The sequence below is a fragment of the Osmia lignaria genome, chromosome 16, assembly GCF_051020975.1.
Source record: "Osmia lignaria lignaria isolate PbOS001 chromosome 16, iyOsmLign1, whole genome shotgun sequence".
NCBI lineage: Eukaryota > Metazoa > Arthropoda > Insecta > Hymenoptera > Megachilidae > Osmia > Osmia lignaria.
The window spans coordinates 8,046,315-8,064,939 of record NC_135047.1 but is presented as its reverse complement, the minus strand read 5'-3'; the positions used below and the strand labels follow the sequence as shown (position 1 = coordinate 8,064,939).

Below are 18,625 nucleotides of genomic sequence, written 5' to 3'. Positions count from 1 at the left end.
CTCCCCCGATTGCCACTGAGCGTTGGGTAAACTCCAAATGGAAAAGCTTTCGCTCTAACTCGATGCCTGCCTCTACCTGATTTACGTTAAACTAATTGCCACGGGAACCTCGGCCAAAATCAACCAGCTCGAGATAAATGTCACTTCGTTTCGCGTAACATTGTTGCAGCCTAACAGAATGCTCGTTGAGAGATAGAGACAGATAGATCTCTCGATGGAATTCCTCGCGAAAGTAATTGGCTCTTTAGTTTGCTCGACGATTGATCGATACGTTATTGAGTTGCACCAAACAACCCTTTGATTTTTTAATGAAACGCCGTTCTGTTTTTCGATTGATCTACTTGTTTTGTTCGAACAAGAAACGTTTTATTCGCGATTCGAGGTTTTTCGAATTCTGTTTACACGTGGAAGCTTTTTTTATTGTTTCGTGTACCTCTGAAAATCGAAATAATCCTTTTGCGTGGATGTATTGGGAATAATCGATAAAACCTTGTCCTGACCGAGCCAATTGCCGATTTAAATTAATATTCCTGAATGGTTTGCAATATTTTTGAGCTATTTAGGTGATTAAACCTACCTATATTATTTCAAATGTATTGCCACATCTGGCTGCCAAAATTGAATGAGACGAATCACTAGAAGACCGCGTATTGATCGAAAAATATTGCATAATTATATGAAATTCAAAGCTTTATAATTAATTAATTCTACCTCTCAAACTTCTCTTTTCAATAATGAAATTTCAAAGTTTGTCGAATCATTGTAATCAGGAAAAAGCTTCAGAAGACTCGCGAGACCAACAACTTCAATCCCGTTTAATTTGTTCTCTAAGCTGTTTAAAGTGCACAGAGGATCGTAAATTGATTGGCGAACAAAAACAAGATTCATTTGCTCGTCGAGCTTTCCTTGGTTACGTAACAGGAAAACGCTTAAACAGCGATACCAGCTTATTAAAAGTTCGTAAGCGAATGCTTATTAGCCAGTTTTTCCTCGAAACAATATTTCATTCTCTTACTCTTTGTTTCGTTCGTTTGCTTTTACGCAGTCTGAAACTCGACAAGCAAAGCTTCAGAGAAAACGCTTCAAAAGTAAGTAGTTGCACTTTCGAGTACAATTTTTTTCTTTTTTTTTAACGACTCGTTCAACTTTCTGCAACCAATCGACGCTTCGCGAGACTCTCCATTTTTTTTTTTTCTCAATAAAATGAAAAATGTTCGAGTTTCATAATTGTCCTTCAATTTCAAGAGGCAGCTGCACGAACGCTTTCCGCACGCGCGATTCTTCTCTATGATAATCGAACGATTTTACAATTGTATTCAGTGTTATTTTCCACGTTTAAACGACACATTTTGTATCCTGTATTTCAAATAATAAACAATTTAATAAAATGCTTCGACACTGGTTTCTGTTTTTAAACGATATCCTCTGCCTTCTGTTACCGACGTTGTCAACGTTTCCATGAAATGGTTCATGAAAAAATCGAGCAACTGAAGTAAAGTGGCTTGCGAGACACGGCCAGCGGGACTTTTCAAGTAAGCTTTTCAACAACTGGGCGACGAACGACTATCGTTGGGACACAGCCACTATATTCTCCTTTCTTTTACGAAGAAGGAACACGCAAACCGTACGTCTTTGTTCGTGTCGTGCGAAATTGCCACGTTTCTCCTTGCTCGTAATAAAGAGAAGCGGCTGCCAGAGAAGGAAATCTTCAGTCTACCTAAAGAGACTGTGATCCACACTACCTATTCCTTTTCAACGCTTTCTTTTCAGACTTTATGTTGCCCCTTATTTTCTGCAAATTTATAAGATGCTTTTCAAGGCTCTCCTTTTTATTTCGAGTATTGTACAGTAGAGGAAGTACAATAGACTCTCGTTATATTGCCGCGGACGAGCCTGTAGGGGCGGAAAAATTTGTCAAGCTTCCAAACTCTATTCGAAAGGACATAGGGGAGACAGAAGTGTATGATTTTCATGAATTATGATGGTGAAAGAACGACGGTAGTATGCTGAAAAATACGTGTGAAGGCCAAATCACTCGCGTGACAATATAACGAAAGCCTACTGTATAACTAAGGGTGTGAATCATATGTATGCTCGATGGCAAAAATAGGCTGAATAAGGATTTAGATAAAAATGTGGTAGCGTGAACTTCTCGATGATGACACGATTTGATAAACGTAAATACACATAAGTAATGGATGGGAAAATATAATATTAAGTCGTTTTACAAATTTGTACCGTTTTTCTCTAGAGGAGAAGGTGAGAATATGGTTTTTTTTTTATTCTCAGTGAAATTCTAAATATCTGAATTCTCTAATTTTAGTCGAACTATTTTGTAGTTCTGAGCCACGATTAACCCAGCAACCACCTTTTCGTAGGTTAATCACCTACTGAAATATTTCTACGTTCAGTTGAAACATTTTGGAAGTTCTCTCTTGTAAATCAAGATATTTTCCATGCTGTCGATACGAATATTTTATCACATGCGTCGATGAATATTTAAAAAGTCGCTGACGTTGTGTATTTCTGCGATCGATCGAAACGAAAGCTATGAAATTTTCATATGTACCTTTCACCAGGGAATTCTGGTAAATGAATAAATTAATAACAATCACTTTGTTTCACGGTATCAGTTCCATTACAAATACCTTTATTCCTTTTCAACGAATAGATAATTTTTATAATTAGTGCTACAAATTTAATTTAATTAAATAAGAAGCACTTAAACCGTATTAATAAACGATATTCATGGAATAATGAAGTCGAATATACAACTTATTTCAAGAGGAGGCAATACCATTTACGCGGTAACATTTAAAGTACGTTTTGTAGAGCTGTAGCATTGTACATAATACATAATACACTTGATTCGTTCCTTTCTCCGATAATCGATCATTCAAGTAACTAGTATTCAGATAATTGGCATCTCCGTTAATCGACATACGGATTATCGACGTTTAACTGCGTGTCGTTCCTATACTTTGCTGACCCATACCAGCGTGAAGCGAAAGCGGGTTAAAAGGCATTTGTCGCAATAAATTAAGTTAACACCATCGATTTGAATGACAAGCATAGCGTATGAATGTGGATAAACTAAATATACTTCTCCATTAATTATCTGAATCGATAAATTATGCAAACTTTCGTTCGGAAGTTATTTTAGCGAATAAATTTTTTAATTAATGGATGATGCGATATCAGGAGCTAAAGTATTTACCCCCTCGCATATTTGAAAATTATTATACGATACTTGAAATAATTATGAGAGCGTATAACGCAGGAGAATTAGCAAATCATTATAGATAATAATGCATGTTCAGTGAAATGACATTTTTGAAATGTGTATATTGAAAATTGTTACTAAAACAATATTAAATAAATAGATATTTTTGTATTTTTGTATCCTTCATCGAATAAAAGACAACAGAACTAAAGGACAACAAGAAGATTAAAAAAGAAGAAACCCTGTATCCAAACAATTTTCAAGAGTTCCTCTAACAAAAGCTGATTACTAGTTAATCTTCAAGAAGTCCACAACGTAATGGAACAAAGGAATTATTTACCTAGAAAAACAATTCTGCGAACAACTACCAGAGACAAAATCGCCAGTGAAAACAAATTTCTGCACGATTCATCTTTGTCTTGGTGGCTATGTAGCGACCGTTTCGAAACAATCCCAGAAAAATGTCTCGTCGTCTTCTCACGCTTCAGTTCCACCAGCGTGTTCCCTTTTCTCAACCAAATAACCGACTAAATTCAATTTAAACTCCCGTAGACGAATTGCGCCCCTATTAAAAAAGTTTCACCAAGAAGAAAGTTACTGAGAAGAAGGGACCAAGACGAGTTTGAAAAATTTTTAATTAATTCATTAGAGTAAGATCGTTCGAGGTTGTTTCTATCTCAACCGACGTTTAATCGCAATGGATTCATGGTGACACGATCGTTTCATCCGCATGTTATTCCCTGTCAATGCGGCTCCAGCTGAATGCACCCAGAGACCGCATCATAATCTGTCACGAAACCGCAACTGACATGACGTATGCACAAAGGCCCTTTTCGAACGGAACGCGTTTGCTTTCAAACATGGATTTTCCATGTCTGTAGAACAATGTACTGATAACTTAATTATATTCAGCACGGTATTCGCATTGAAAAGTTAACCAACAAACAGAAGCATATTAACCCTTTTAATAATCGTTAAATCGTCATGAACATCCATTACATCACCGGTATGAAGCATTATTTATCATTCATTTATCATCATTTATCATCAGTAGCCTCCCTTAGACCTTCCCTTGATCTGGCACTGCTGAGGTCAAATTATTATATCACAAAGGATTTAAGTAGAATGGATGTACCATTTGTGGTCATTTCTTCATTCAAGAATAAAGCACAAAGACCAGAAAAGTTTCTTTTTAAGAAAGATGGTATTAAACTTTTGTCCATTTTCAACCCTCCTCATCAATCATGAACTGCCTCCCACGTGACGTTAAGGTTTGTTCTAAATCCGATTAACTCGAGCTTCGTGTTAATTACAAAGTAACTTCGCAAGTGTCGTAACTGGCACGAAGCTTTCTTTAGGCGAGACAATTTGTCACGAATGAGAGAACGGGACAAAGACGCGTATCGAACGACTCTTCACCTCCATTCGTTGGAGAATGCTCGACAGTTGCTTTATCTACCTCGCCATTGACATCGACCCTCTTTCGCTGACGATGCAAGACGTACCCGAAATCTGGCGATCAAAATGAGATACATGCGCATATCGAGAGCCGAGTATATTGCAACCGAACGCTTCTTTTATCCCTTTCTCTCCCCTATTGTAAACATGGATACCGTCCATCGGTGTATTTCTGACGACGCTGTTCTTCAAATGTTCCCTATTCATAGGCAATTCTTATTTATGTATATGCTAAATCGTGGTAAGAGGTATATGTGTTCCCACAATGGAAGCAAGAAGAATCATAAGATATTTTCGAATGAAAATTCTTTCAGACGTATAGAATGCACTGAAGAATGAGGAATTGCATTTTTTGAAGCAGCGAATATAGTAATAGGGTGGATGAGTGGATTTCAATGAAATTTAATTTAACTAATTTAACTTAATGAACAGTACGTAAACGTTTATACGCAAGAAGTGGTCCCACAAACCTAGATATGGTAAAGGACGGAAGCAGGAGTCGTCACCATTTACCCTGGAGAAGGGACATACTGTACATCCAGTTAATAATTAACCCTCGGACGGCAGCCCATGAAGAGAGCTCCAATTTTTATACAATTTTGCTCCGTTTTCGAAATTTTACATAAGAGATAAGCGAAACTAAATAAACTGCTTCTTTGAAACGATACATCCAGAAGCAGATTAAATATTTAATATGAACGAAAAGCGAGCAAGACGGTTGCTATTAAAGCATTTCAACGAAACGAGACGTTGAGCCCGTGTATACACATCGGTGAACATCTTTCGGCTCCCATTAGAGTTCCAATAGCGGTTTCCGGCAAACTTTATGACTCTCGTGCGAAGATTGAAGTACCTCCCCGTCTTGTTAAATTGCCCGTTAAGAACAGCCTGCACACGTTCGTCGGTGTCGCGTTTATACAAATTTTCTCGCGACTCGTCTCACTGCACCGAAAGTTCCGCAAACTTGCGATCACCGATCTTGAAACGTTGTTGAAGCACGTTTTCCTAGTTTCTGATAACGATCGTTCGCAACTCAAACATCACGTGCTTCCTAACGAACGTGTATTTGCATTTGCCCGCGTGTACGCTCGATCATGTCGTTTCGGACTTGCGGCTGCTTGAAACGATGTTACACCTTTAGTTTGTAATTTGTTGGTTGCCGTAGGATCGGCTCCAATTAGCTAGACTCGTGTTTTTACGTATAATTGGATGACGATTGAGAACACTTCAATGATAACGAGTGCTACCTACACTTGAGCTTTTCAATGCTTTCGAAAATCCTTTGACTTTATTGGACGATGATGAGATGGAATCTCAGTCTTTTGATGGTTTCAAGAGGCATAACGTGTAAACGAAGGCTGATTAAAACATAGAGAATAATGACGGAAATGGGACGTACATGTCCGTGGAATAAAACTTTGAAGATATATTAGATAGTCATGTGAATATTGCGAATTTTGTATCAGAAAAATTATGAAGTGATAAACGTTTCATTTCAAGTTCCTTTAAAACTTATTCCTCCAATATATGAAACTCTTTCGTTTGAAAGTTATACATTTAACTTTAGGTCAATATTGTTGTGTATGTTTTGTAATGAATTCTTTATTACATCGTATCAATTTAATTAAATATTTCCCGAGTGTAAATTTAATGAAATTGTTCGTTCCGCAGCATGAAATAATTATATACTCTGGTGTTTTGAAGTAAACGTCTTTGATGTCATAATCTCGAAAGTCCTGTTTCGGTCAGGATAAACAAGAACTTTTAACCGCTATTAATCCATATTTTGCAAGCGAAATTTCATTAAAATTAATAATTACTCCTTTCATTTTGCACGGGTCAGTCGTTGCTGAATTTCACAATACCTGCCACGTCCGACCGAAAGTTTCTTCGATAATTAATTTCATAAAGTTAACGAAAATTGCAAAGTTTTGGTTAAACATTAATTTCAATCTCATTTAATTGCTACAATCGTTTGGTGTTTCTTTGGAAATTTTTTACCGTTTATCGAGGTGAACTTTGTGGAGTTTTTAATTTATGCCGGGAGTAATGATGAAAAATTAGCAAGATTCACGAATCGTAATGATAACTATTAGATATTGAATACCGAATCGCGATCACAACTCCTGAGGTATTCAGAGTGACCACGCTTCCTCCAGACTCCAGATACTGGTTGTCCTCCCGTGAACGCAATTAAATTGATTTGCATTCGGTTATCAATTTGCCGCGTTCGATGCCCGTCGTGGTCTGAATCGATTGGCAATTATGAGATATGCATCCGAATTTGCAGTTTCAACGATTCCGTTCTCTTACAATTTTACAAAGATGTTGTCTCCTAATTAGACTAATTAGACACGTTTCACATACTGCTGAAAATTGACCGGATTTCAACGAGTTCATGAACCTTTCCATCAGGTGTTCCTCGTCACGAAATCTCGTTTCCCAATGTCATGATAAATCATGTTTGCTGTTCGTGCATTACACAGGACACGCGTGTTCCCCTAACTTCCCAGAAAGATCCATTTAGCACGAATTTGCATGTCGGTCACAAAGTCGACATCGCAACGCGTCACACGCGCGTACAATCCGCTCAAAAACGCTTCTCAGAGAATAATATCAGGGACTCCGATACGAACAGGTCGCTTCGTTAACGACCGATTAATTCATTGGGTTAGAAATAAAAACTTATGAAATGAGAAAACGAATGGATTGCTTTAATTAGTCCGTTTTCCTTGCGACAAATTAAAGAAAATAAGAAGATATTGATATTGTATCGAACAGAAGAAATTAGAAAAGTAGAAACGGTTCAAGAAATTTTTATTAACTCGAGAAAAGCTGAAGAGTAAGAAGAAAATGCACGTGGAAACGCAGAAAAGCAGTAGAGTAATAATAAAGAAAAGGAGAAGAAACAGCTTTCTTTCAGCAATTAGAATTTTCTTGGAGACGACTGAGACTCGCAACAGTCTCGCACGAGTGGCTTAATTAAGCCAGACCAATTAAAAACACGGCCACGTCGCATTAAATCCTATTTCACTGTAGAAATCTAATCAGCGGAACAACACTGTTTTCTTTTTTTTCGAACAACGTTGAATCAATTGACTGGCTTATTGACAGCGAATGTTTAACAATAGAACTATCAAACCTAGATTCTTATTATTAGATATTGTAATTTTTAATTATAGAAATTATTAAGGTGCTTTGGAAATGTATATTCATTTTTGTTGAGATAAAGAACGATTCTATACTCTAGTTTATATTTCACTAATTATCTCATTCTACTAATAATTCTACTATAAATCAAGCGTTTCGCGCTGAAGCGCGTACTTTTTGACAGAAGCGCCATCAGTACAGAAACGGCGCAAACTACTGAACGGATTACTGACCGCAGATAGTCAGTAAATAATCGACCTATTAGTTCCTTACCGATAAGTCAGTAAGTCATCGAATAGTTTGAGCCTCTTTTGTATAGACGGCGCTACCATCGAAAACAGGCGTACAACAACCTATCTGTACAATGTCCAAAGACAGACTGACGCGCTTCAGCGCGAGGCGGTTAATTTATACTCTATACGAACCGTATTACCTGCTATACTCTATACTGCAGAAATTATCTACCTATGCTCACGATTAAATTAGGCTTCTCCAGGGATACTGATAGTTCTCAGTAGGCATCTCTGGAGAAAATGGCAATGTATTGAAGGGACCCTTATATATATATATATTTTTCCCTTAATTTTATCCAGCTCTGAAAGAAACCTATTTTTCGAAGTATATATCATCCGCTATCGATTAGAAAATAAAAATCCTTCTGACAGTTCAGATTGACAAAAGATAAGACGACGAAGAAGAAGACTAGTGTTTCAATATCGAGCCACTCAGAAAAACAAAACTCTCACCCTAAGCAGTGACGTCAGTAACCCCGACGCTCGTCAACGCGCATGCACCACCCTTTACTCGAGGGTTCAGTAGAAGAGAGATCGAACACCGACACCATTTCTCGCAGTCTCCTCCCGTTACTCGCGCGTGCATCCAAAACATCTTTCTTGCGATCTTGCCAACTGAAAAGGAACAAAAATCGGTTTAGAATTCCACATCGAAGATATACAACCTTCACAGTGTGTTTTCCGCCTATTTATCTCTTCACGTTGGTGCATCTCGTGGAATGCGAGGACAGCGATCGTCGGAGGCTTCGTAAGATTTCAATAAGTTCGGCTTTGTCGGCCGAAAACTGTCAGCAGCTGCATACGAAACGAGAAAGTGAGTAAATAGAAGATAAGGGGTGACGTGATTCTTTCGTTTATAAGCTCGTGGAATGGGTCACCATAGTATGTGCGCAGAGGCGTAGACATCATGGGGGAGCTGAAATGCATAACGTGACGCAAAGTTAACGAACGACGCGTTTTCGTACGGCCACTTCCGTTTCGGTAACGCGGGCTAATCCAAATTTCAAAACCACTTGTGCTAAATTAATTTTTCTTGTTGCGATTACTTTTACCAGAAGTTGTACATACCGGTATATTTTTATGTTAACCCGTTCGATGCCACGTGGATCACTGGTAGCCTACTGTATTCAGTAAAAACACATCTCTGGTACTAGGAGAGCCGCCTCAAGACATGGTCCCTCTGGGTAGTCGCCAAGGACCTGAAAATAAAACCACTTAGTTAGAATGACGTCCTAAAGACCTATTTATAGAATTAATTCTTTACAGAGAAATTTCGTAAACAGTTGTATTGAAATATAATAAATTATTCCTGCTGGAGTACCTTCACATACGTGGTCTATCAATTAATCATTATTTCTCCATTATTATACCCACATGTTGGTATTAATGCTGTTGTAGTAAAAGGGTTAATCTGATTTGTAGTCGCAGAATACACTAGTATTTTTACGCAAACCAGTCGAACACTCTGTATAATTCAAATCATATATGAATATTCATGATGTTCGACAACGATTTTCACAGCCATTAATCTTGTACAGGACGTAAAGTGTAATACGCAGATAAATGGTAGCAAATATCCGTATGTATGTCACGACACTTAACACAAGAACAAAATTTATTGCTTTCGACCTCGGATGAGTTGAAAGATATATCATGGACAGTAAGATCCGATGGCGCCACAAAATCTGATATCATATATGTATTATGTATCGCTAGTTGGCAATAATATTTATACACTCGTGATCAAATCTGGCTTCCCCAGAGAAATAAAACTTCGATCCATCTGACTACGAGATATCTTTATTATAATCTAAAAATCACCGAAGGAGCGGGGGGGAGGCAATTATGAAGAAGACCATAATACCACACGTCCCTCCATAAATAAATACAAAAAAAATTCGTTCGATTCCAAAGTAAAATCCTAAAAATGTATTTTTCGATCGGTGCGAGTCGAAGGTACCCTAAGTCCAGATTACCTAAGGACGAGAAGCCTAAGTTCCACGCGACTGTACGTTGCACATGGTGGGAGAAAGGGAAGGAAAGTTGGGATAGGGGTTAGGAGAAAAGGAGAAGGTAAATGAGCGAGGGTGAGTGAAGGTAGGAGAACGAAACGAGGGTGTTGGTTGCAAATCGATAAACCACGGGAAACGCGAGCACCCTTGCGCACGGCTTCAACATGGCGGTCGGTGAGTCCCATTCCCTTTTTCCCTGTTCGTGTTCGGTTAGGTAGAGGAACTTTGCTTGCACGATCGATTCGACACACGCGTGTATTTTTCACTTTCTCGCCGGCCTGCAAAAATGATCCCGCAGGATCGATGAATACCATAGTTATGCGGTTCGTGTGTTAACGTGCGCGTGCATGTGTTACTAGTTGCAGGGAGCGATATAAAACTTTATTCGAACTGTTTTCAGACGAGGATCCGATATGCGGATCAGGGAGGCCGTCTCGGCGCCGCTGCATCCTGGAGGACTGAACAACAAGTAAGTACATTAAGGATTTTCTCGTATTATTGTCCTGTAGCCAATTCAATCGTTTCGACGTCGCTTTTGTTCATCCTCGAGCTTTTTGTAACATTAGTGTGATAATTAACTAACGATTCGCGCTGGGGTGGCTTTCGCGAATAACCGTCTCACGTTTCAGTGATTTTATGTAGCTCCTCGTTGTGATCTATCTGTTCCTTTATTTTGGAGGAGACGATTTTCATTTATAATTTCGATTCAGTGTCGGTGTACATAATACAATGGAAAGCAAAATAGAATATACGTATGAAATTGTAATGTTAATAATATTCTGTAAAAAAAAAAAACAAATAGGTGGTACTGTGTAAGCTTCAGCTTTTGCATAAGGAAGTATTAACGTGATATCATGTACTTGTAATTCTGCTTATTAATTGCTCCTCTTATTTTCATATTTCTGAGACAATTATCTATTGGTACATCGCTAAATATATTTTATTTTCTGTATATCACGTAGTGAAGCAATTTTACAGCGAATAGAGTGCAAGTAGCGCTAGTGTTGAGGGTTCTTGTTATACCGAGTGAAAACAACAGTTTATCATCCCGGCAAAAAATAATTTCTGAGAGATTATGTAATAAGGTCCATAAACCTTTGTAAAAACATTCCCTAAAAAAGGGAATGTGAAATTCATAATTCCATTAGGTTCATTCAGTCTTTGATGTTGTAGAATTTTCTCTCTCAAAATTGACAATGAAGAGAGTGTAATCTTTTGTAGAATTAGTATAATTAGCTCACGTTCAATTACGTAGTTTCACTGAGATCTAGCAACGAGTAGCTTTTAAATGTTACTTATCTAGTGTAAATTGTAGAATATTTATTCCGTACCTTATTATTAGCAATGCCAAGGCATTTAACTGAAAAGGAAAAACCATAAGGTTAGTGTTGACTCTAAACGGTCCCCCTTTATTGATACAGTTCAAAGTTCGTGTTAATTTTCCTTTATTTTTCCTTTTTTTATTTTTTGGTTCATTCACGCATTCAAGGTATACGTGCTTCTTATGATGTTGACCAAAATACGATATCTCGTCTAGATTTTGTTTATCGATGTCTCCGTTTGTAAATACTTAACCCTGTCCCTTGATCGAACGCATCAAACAGTGCACTCACAACAACACACACCTGTACAGGTAACAGATCGCAACAAGTGATTGTCGCATGAATGATTTTACCGCCCCTCCTATCCATCAAAACGCAACTTTGTTGAATAAACAATCATTGTTACGCGTAAATGTCTCGTTAGCGATGTACAAAGATTTTTTTTTTTATTCCTCTTTCGATTTTACCATTATACCTGCCTTTAGAGATCAACTATACGAAATTATTAGAAAGTTTTTGTATGGCGTTTTACTTTCGTTAAACCAAGTTTACACGCTTATGTAATTTGCACAAACTAAAACACTTAAAACGAATTTACCCGAATAAATAAACTCGGTATCCCTGTTTACGTGTTTAATTTAATTTATTTTGCTTAATTTTGCTTGGCTGACGTTGTTCCGATTCATACACGTCATACAAAGTATCAACGATCCCATCGATGAAATCGCACATCCACGCACATAAACGCACTGTCCATTCCTTCTCGATCGATCCTTAAATTCAACGGAAACGAGTTTGAATGATAAATTTTTAATATTCATGATGTTTGCATTTGATTTAAAAAAATCTGTAATTTCAACTGTCGATACCACTTTACTAATGAAGCACTTATACGTCATGAAAAAATATACCAAAAATATCAAGTGGATAGTAGTTTAATTAAAGATGTCAAGAGACAAGTAATTCATATAATTACTGAATATTCCTTTCCCTGAAAAAAGTCAAGTAGATACGTAACTATGTATACTTTATTTAATTATACAAGGTACTTAATCGTAATAATGCACAAAGACCTGAAGAACACCGAAATAATGATCGAAACTAGAAATGAGATCAAATTCAATATGTAAATGCTCACGAATTTGAATGAAGGGTCAACAGAGGTGACAATGGTACCTCTGCTGAAGTAGAAATGAAACTCGAAGAAAAATGTATATCTAACGCGGTATCAGAGCGGTTTTCGGAAAAAAATTGTAGAAAAAGTTTCTTCTACAACATCATGAATATTTTGCATCGATGTTGAATGAATCAATGCCTCGTGCTGGAGAATTTCAAGCAGTCGAGCGAGAAAGAATGCCCTCGCAAAGTGCGTCCATGTGGGTGAGCAGAGTAGCTCGTGCCACCTCGCAGACGTTCTTACGTAGGTGTGCTACCTATATTTGCATCGCCATAGATCGTACGAGCCGCGGCTAACGGAACGTATCGATCCACTTGGACTCATTCCTCTGTCTCTCGCTCACAGTCAGCTTCGTAGGAGCGAGCCGAACCAGCCGATCAGCGTGGAAATCGAAAATCACAACAACGACGTCTCCAACGATTTCCTCTTGGCCGACACCGAGGACTTCCGTGTCGCCGAGGACACCACTACCTGGTCCTCGTTCGCGATCACACGCGAGAACGTGCAGATCGATAATTCGAACGAGAACGAGAACGAGAACGAGAACGAGACTAAGAACGAAAATGAGAACGAGAACGAGAACGAGAACGAGAACTTGAACAACCTGACTGTGCCGAGGATCCGGAAGAACAGTTCCGCCGAGAGCTTGGACGATTACGAAGGTAAATGAGCGATTCAATTTTAATTCTTTCAAATTTCGATCCTGACTTTTTTTTATCATTTACTCGCATCACTGGCATAGATGAATTTTAACCCACCCTATAGTCTTTCTTATAATAACCATGTCCAATATTAATTCAACGTCTTAATAACAAGCAACTTGATAAGCATGTAGTACTCGTCAAAACAAACATACGAAGACATAGAAAATGTGGGTACAATACGGAACACGATAGGCTTCCTTACGGAAAATGGCGCTCCGAGGGTAGAACGCCCTTATTACTCGTGTGTAAACGTTTACTTGAACAAATTTTATTACCCCTTTAACGGCAAAGTCTGAGTCAATCGAGAATTAATATAAATTAAATGAATCATTGCTTATCAAATTTAAATATTCCAAATTAGGAATGAATTAAAAAGAAGAATCTGTTCATTTTTAATGTATTCAGTTTCATGCATAATTAGGAAGGAAAATATAAGTCACTTACGTTCTTTGTTGTCATAAAAATCACGAACTTCGATATTTAAGACTGACCCTGAAGCATTCTAAGAATGACATCGCCCTTGACATTAACCATGACACTTATGGTTTAATGATGCAGGTACATACATGGATTCATGTGTAGGCTCGCGATCAAATCAGGCTTCTCCGAGAAAATGATGTCCCGGGCACCGTTGCTCTTAAACATCCCCAGGGAAAATGATGTAGCGAAAAGTCTCTGGCCTCCCAGTACAAATTCCTGAAGCACACGTGCACTCGATTAAAGTCTCCAGCAGCGTATCTGTTTATAGCACGTTGCTTCTTCGTATGTTTATGTTCATAAAAATCGACAGTAGTATGCCTGGAAATAATATAACAGACAAAAACCTGGTATTTCTAGTAAAACTAGTGTAATTAAATATATAATTTCTCTTAAAACATACTTTCCTATATAGAATATAAAATGAAATATAAATTTTCATCAGCACCAGAGAATTATTCGAGTTATGATCACCGCGAATAGTGAATCATCCTGTAGACGTAGAAACGTTTAACTGGCGCGTATTCGAATAAAACGATTGAATTAAAATCCCCTTGGTCGAGTGTCTGGTCTACTGCAATGAGTCAGTAGCCTCCGCTGCATCAGGCCGATTATTCAGTATTCCGGCAATGTGCAACGGGCATGAAATTCCGCAGGGCGTAACTCCTCTCGCGAAGACTCGTCCCACGAGTTGACACCGTCCGAGTGGTCCGACTGGTCCGAGGAAGGAAATCTGCCTTCGCGAGGTATCGTCAACCCTAACTATCTAGGTTTTCAACACCTGCGACCGTCTCATCTATACGACACAAATCTGACAGAGGACGAACAAGATTACCCCTGGCTGTGCGAGTACAACAACAACGACGACGAGGACACCATCAATTACCTTTGCGTGCAAAAGAACGAGAAGAAGAGCTTCTACGACTACAAAATACCGGTAATTGGATTTTCGTTGCTTCTCTGTCTAGTGTTTCTGACTTGCCTTTTACGCTGATCGGATTTCTTGTCGGGGGAATAACCTGTTGGTTAAAGAAGGCAAGTTAACTCGTTATATTAACACGTTCCCTGCCATGCCGAAGATGTTGAAAGTTTTATCGAGTAATTTAGAATTGAAGCATTCAGAACCAAAGTTCTTCGAATATATGTTTAATGGGGTGAATAATCAATCAACTCTGTTTCAATAAAAATCAAGATATTAATTTTGTTTCCAGACTGTATCACAACTGTTCACCGCAGTGTTACTTGAAAAGGTCAGATCAGAAAAAGCGCATGAGACAAGATTGAAAGAGTACTGGAAACAGAAATGTGCGAAAACAGGCGACGATGAAGAAGCACTTCCCGACTCAATTGCGGAGAACAGCGATAAATTGTCAACGGAGAAGTTAGAAGTGGAAGAAGAAGAACAGAAAATTCACGTTGGAATTGAGAATAACGAACTGTTGACCAGTGAGGAGGTAAAAGAAGCAAAAACACGTAAGACGAGGTGGGAAAAGCAAGTGGTAGACGGTGTTGTACAAGGGTGGACATTGTGCGACGATGATGATGACTCAATAGCGGAGAAGAGCACGAAATTGTTAGCTGCAAAGTTGGAACAGAAACAAGAACAGCAAATCCCCATTGGGAACGAGATCGACAAAATAACCACCAGTGTGAAGGAGACCCTTCAGTTTTCTGAGATACAGGATACAACAGATTCTGGGAAGACCAGCGAGACCGACGAGGTTCGTTTCAAAATTTTATACTAAACTTCGAAGAGAAAGTTTTGGTCTCTTATAAAATTTTCAGTCTAATACCTTGAATTTTGTCAAATTAAAATATTGTCCGTGGAATTGATTTTGTTTCTAGAATCCACTTGAGAGCATAAATCACGTTGAAAGCGCTGACGACACAAGGACGGAAGGAAAGGTCTTCTCGGCAAAATCGAACGTGGTCAACGACGTGGTCGAAGCGGAAACGCATCAGACTGTGTTGGAGAAGCACTCCGTGGATGGTATTGTACAGTGGTGGACAGTATTGGACGGTGTTAAAGAAGCGCTGGCTGACACGATCGCGGAGAACACGAAATTGTCAACGGCAAAGTTAGAAGAGAAAGAAGAACGAGAGATACCTGTTGAAATTGAAATCGTCGAATTGTCGACCAGTGTGAAGGAGACTCCTCAGTTTCCTGAGATAGAGGACATACCCGATTCCGGAAAGGCTAGCGAGATTGGCGAGGTTGCCGAGGTTGCCGAGGTTGGCGAGGTTGGTTTCAAAATTCTAAATCTCACTTCCCCTAACCCTTTCCTTAGTCAGCTGCGAGTATAAATGATTTCTGAAGCACTGGCAATCGAGAATAACGAGAATTCATTTTACATCGTTGATGTCACGCTTCCGAGTGTACGTGCGGGACACTAATGACTGCACACGCGTACAAATCGCATTCACCGAGTTCTTCGTTCCGAAACGACGTTACTTACAATTAGCTGCGCTCGTGTCGCATATGTAAGTGTCGACGTTAATCATAAATTTCCTGAATCTTTGCCGCGATCTTGATTCCACTTTGTGACTAAATACCAGTTACCGTAGATACGGGTCGTCCTCGATTCGCCAACAGATGTGAACGATTTATAAATGCAGTCTAATTTCTCTGATCAGGGCCGCGTCTAGAATTTATCGAACCCTAGGCATACAAATGGAAATTGGGACTCTTCCTGTATGATATTCGTTTTAAAAAAAAGCGACGGTCTTTGAAATTTTCTTGCAAAAGTTCTGATCTAGAAATACGAATAAGGCGACTTAAGGTGCATCATTTTTCCAGGCAGAGGATATCGTGGTGGAGCACATCGACCTGATCCGCGAGGCAAAGGAATTGCCTCACCAGACCCGTTCCAAAATAGGCAACCGTCAGACGGTCACGTCGAACGGCTCGGCCGACGACGACTCGGAAAGCAACACTGACACGGACAGTTACCCAGAAGAGCAGCCCACCTACACGAAACTCGAGGAGATAGATTTGTTGTCGAGTATCGGCCGGGACATCGGGGTCGATCTCGAGAAATACGTGCAACCAGTGCCTGACGTGGTTGCCATGGAAGCTATCGATCCCGTTCACGCGTCCTCACGAGCCGCTCTGAACATGATGAAAGACAGCATCGAGGATACGAACAAATTGTTGGATCGTGACCTCCCGGAGGCTTCCAGTGCGGATACCAGGAAGAAGGAGAAGATGGCAAGGAACCAGGCGAAAAGAAGGCAACAGCAACAACAGCAACAACAGCAGTTGAGATCGTCGAATACCCAGAGACGTCCTGATAAGAGAAGAGCTGATATGGATAATGGACCAGGTATATATTTTCCGATCTAACGATGGGGATATTCATTCGTACGCTTTGAAATTATTTTGATACTGTGATTACAAAACTTGAGTGGTTATTATTTACACTTGCAGAAGAATCTCGTGTAACCAATTATTTCTGTTTGATTTCGAAGGTGGTTTTGACGTGTACAACATCGAAACAGCAATGCCAAAGATCGACCTGGACGCAATAGAATCTCATTTGAGAGCTGCTCGTGAAGAGGAAAGACGGGTAAGTGGATCAGTGGTACAATTATTTATTGTCTGATTGTGGGTCAACAAAATTTTTATTATACCCCCGCTGGATTAAATGAGGGTATAAGGGGAGTTATAACCTCAGGAGACAAGGGGCCTTTTTATAAACCTTCCATTTACTATGTCTAAAAATATTGCTGCTGGATAATTAGAGAATTTGCAGAAAACAGGAATGAATGATGATTTCACGTTAACCTGACCGAAGTTCTCATGGATAAACGCATAGATAAAACTGAACGAACGCTCACGCGACCAGATTGAATCGTGTTCGCCGAAGGTCGAGATATACTCGTAATCATAAATGTTGCATGTCTGATAAACCCTGACTCCATTGCTTTAAATAAAGCTGTAAAGGATGCGGTGGGCGTTAATAAAGATAGGAACTTCAACAGGCTCCGCTGTTCAAGGGTTAAAAAAAGAATTTGAATGTTTAAATTAAAATGAAGCTTACTCTAGCAATTTTTTTTTTCTTCAAGTTCTAATTTTAATCCAATTAACCCCAAAAGTTGATTTCTCAATAACAATAATCTTCAATGAAAAATTAAAAATCTCGTCTAAACCGCTCCATCGTTTGAAAAGACTGAAAAATCCGATTTTTCTCGGAGAGAATTTTTTATCTCCGCATGGAATAATTTCGACGAGATGTTACGCGCCAAGTGTTTTCTGAATAATTGATGCAGAAAATAAGGTCGAGAAGGTTTACGACCCCATTTTCGACTGCCGATAGCGAGAGTCTCATTAAATCCACAGACGATCTATATTTGCCAGCGTGCAGTATCCATTGTATGGAAATAGGGGAACAGGAAACGGATGTCGACACGGAGAACGATCAATACGACTGTCAGATAGAGCGTGACACATTTTGGCAGTAAAGATTAGAATAGGATTTAATGATGAGCGATAACAATGGAGAATAAATGATGATAGTACGCGTATCAGTGTCATTGAATATTTTAGCTCTCGAGCGGTGAACCATGGAGAGAGCCATAATTTTAACTTAATTTTATATTTTGGTTGCACCAAAATGGCACCATAATCCCACAAACTGAATGCTTCACTCAATCAATAAAAATTGATTGATCAATAAGAATTGAATACCTGAGCATTGTATTAGGTTGGCAAACTAAATTTGGCCTTAAAAAATCCAAATTTGTGTACCTAAGCAAGTGCTGAAGGATTAATTTGTTGCAATTTCGTGAATTTCTTCCGTTCACGATATG

At 38.9% G+C, this 18,625-nt stretch overlaps 1 protein-coding gene and 1 long non-coding RNA gene across 11 annotated transcripts in view; one reads left to right on the top strand and one right to left on the bottom strand.

Annotated features, from left to right (window-relative positions):
* The first annotated feature begins 8,795 nt into the window (after nucleotides 1–8,795).
* The window catches only part of Schip1 (Schwannomin interacting protein 1), an 18,932-nt gene continuing 9,102 nt past the window's right edge, over nucleotides 8,796–18,625 (top strand). For 2 of the 9 annotated variants that reach the window (XM_076692994.1, XM_076692992.1), the window contains exons 1-8: nucleotides 10,344–10,459; nucleotides 10,537–10,605; nucleotides 12,981–13,297; nucleotides 14,473–14,753; nucleotides 15,028–15,537; nucleotides 15,662–16,057; nucleotides 16,614–17,139; nucleotides 17,285–17,382. In XM_076692994.1, coding sequence (XP_076549109.1) covers nucleotides 10,440–10,459; nucleotides 10,537–10,605; nucleotides 12,981–13,297; nucleotides 14,473–14,753; nucleotides 15,028–15,537; nucleotides 15,662–16,057; nucleotides 16,614–17,139; nucleotides 17,285–17,382 — 2,217 coding nt within the window. In that variant the 5' untranslated portion in view covers nucleotides 10,344–10,439. Of the gene's footprint in view, nucleotides 8,939–10,245; nucleotides 10,311–10,343; nucleotides 10,460–10,536; nucleotides 10,606–12,980; nucleotides 13,298–14,472; nucleotides 14,754–15,027; nucleotides 15,538–15,661; nucleotides 16,058–16,613; nucleotides 17,140–17,284; nucleotides 17,383–18,625 lie in introns of those variants that run through there. The other 7 variants (XM_076692990.1, XM_076692988.1, XM_076692991.1 and 4 more) reach the window with 7 other exon arrangements.
* LOC117601067 (uncharacterized) lies at nucleotides 8,902–14,488 on the bottom strand. Of its 2 annotated transcripts, none has more exons than XR_013063625.1 (3): nucleotides 13,784–14,488; nucleotides 9,193–12,231; nucleotides 8,902–9,040 (listed from the first exon to the last, which is right to left on the bottom strand). It is a non-coding gene; the product is annotated as an uncharacterized LOC117601067 (long non-coding RNA). The 2 variants fall into 2 exon arrangements; XR_013063626.1 differs by having other exon boundaries at nucleotides 9,193–14,137; nucleotides 14,220–14,488.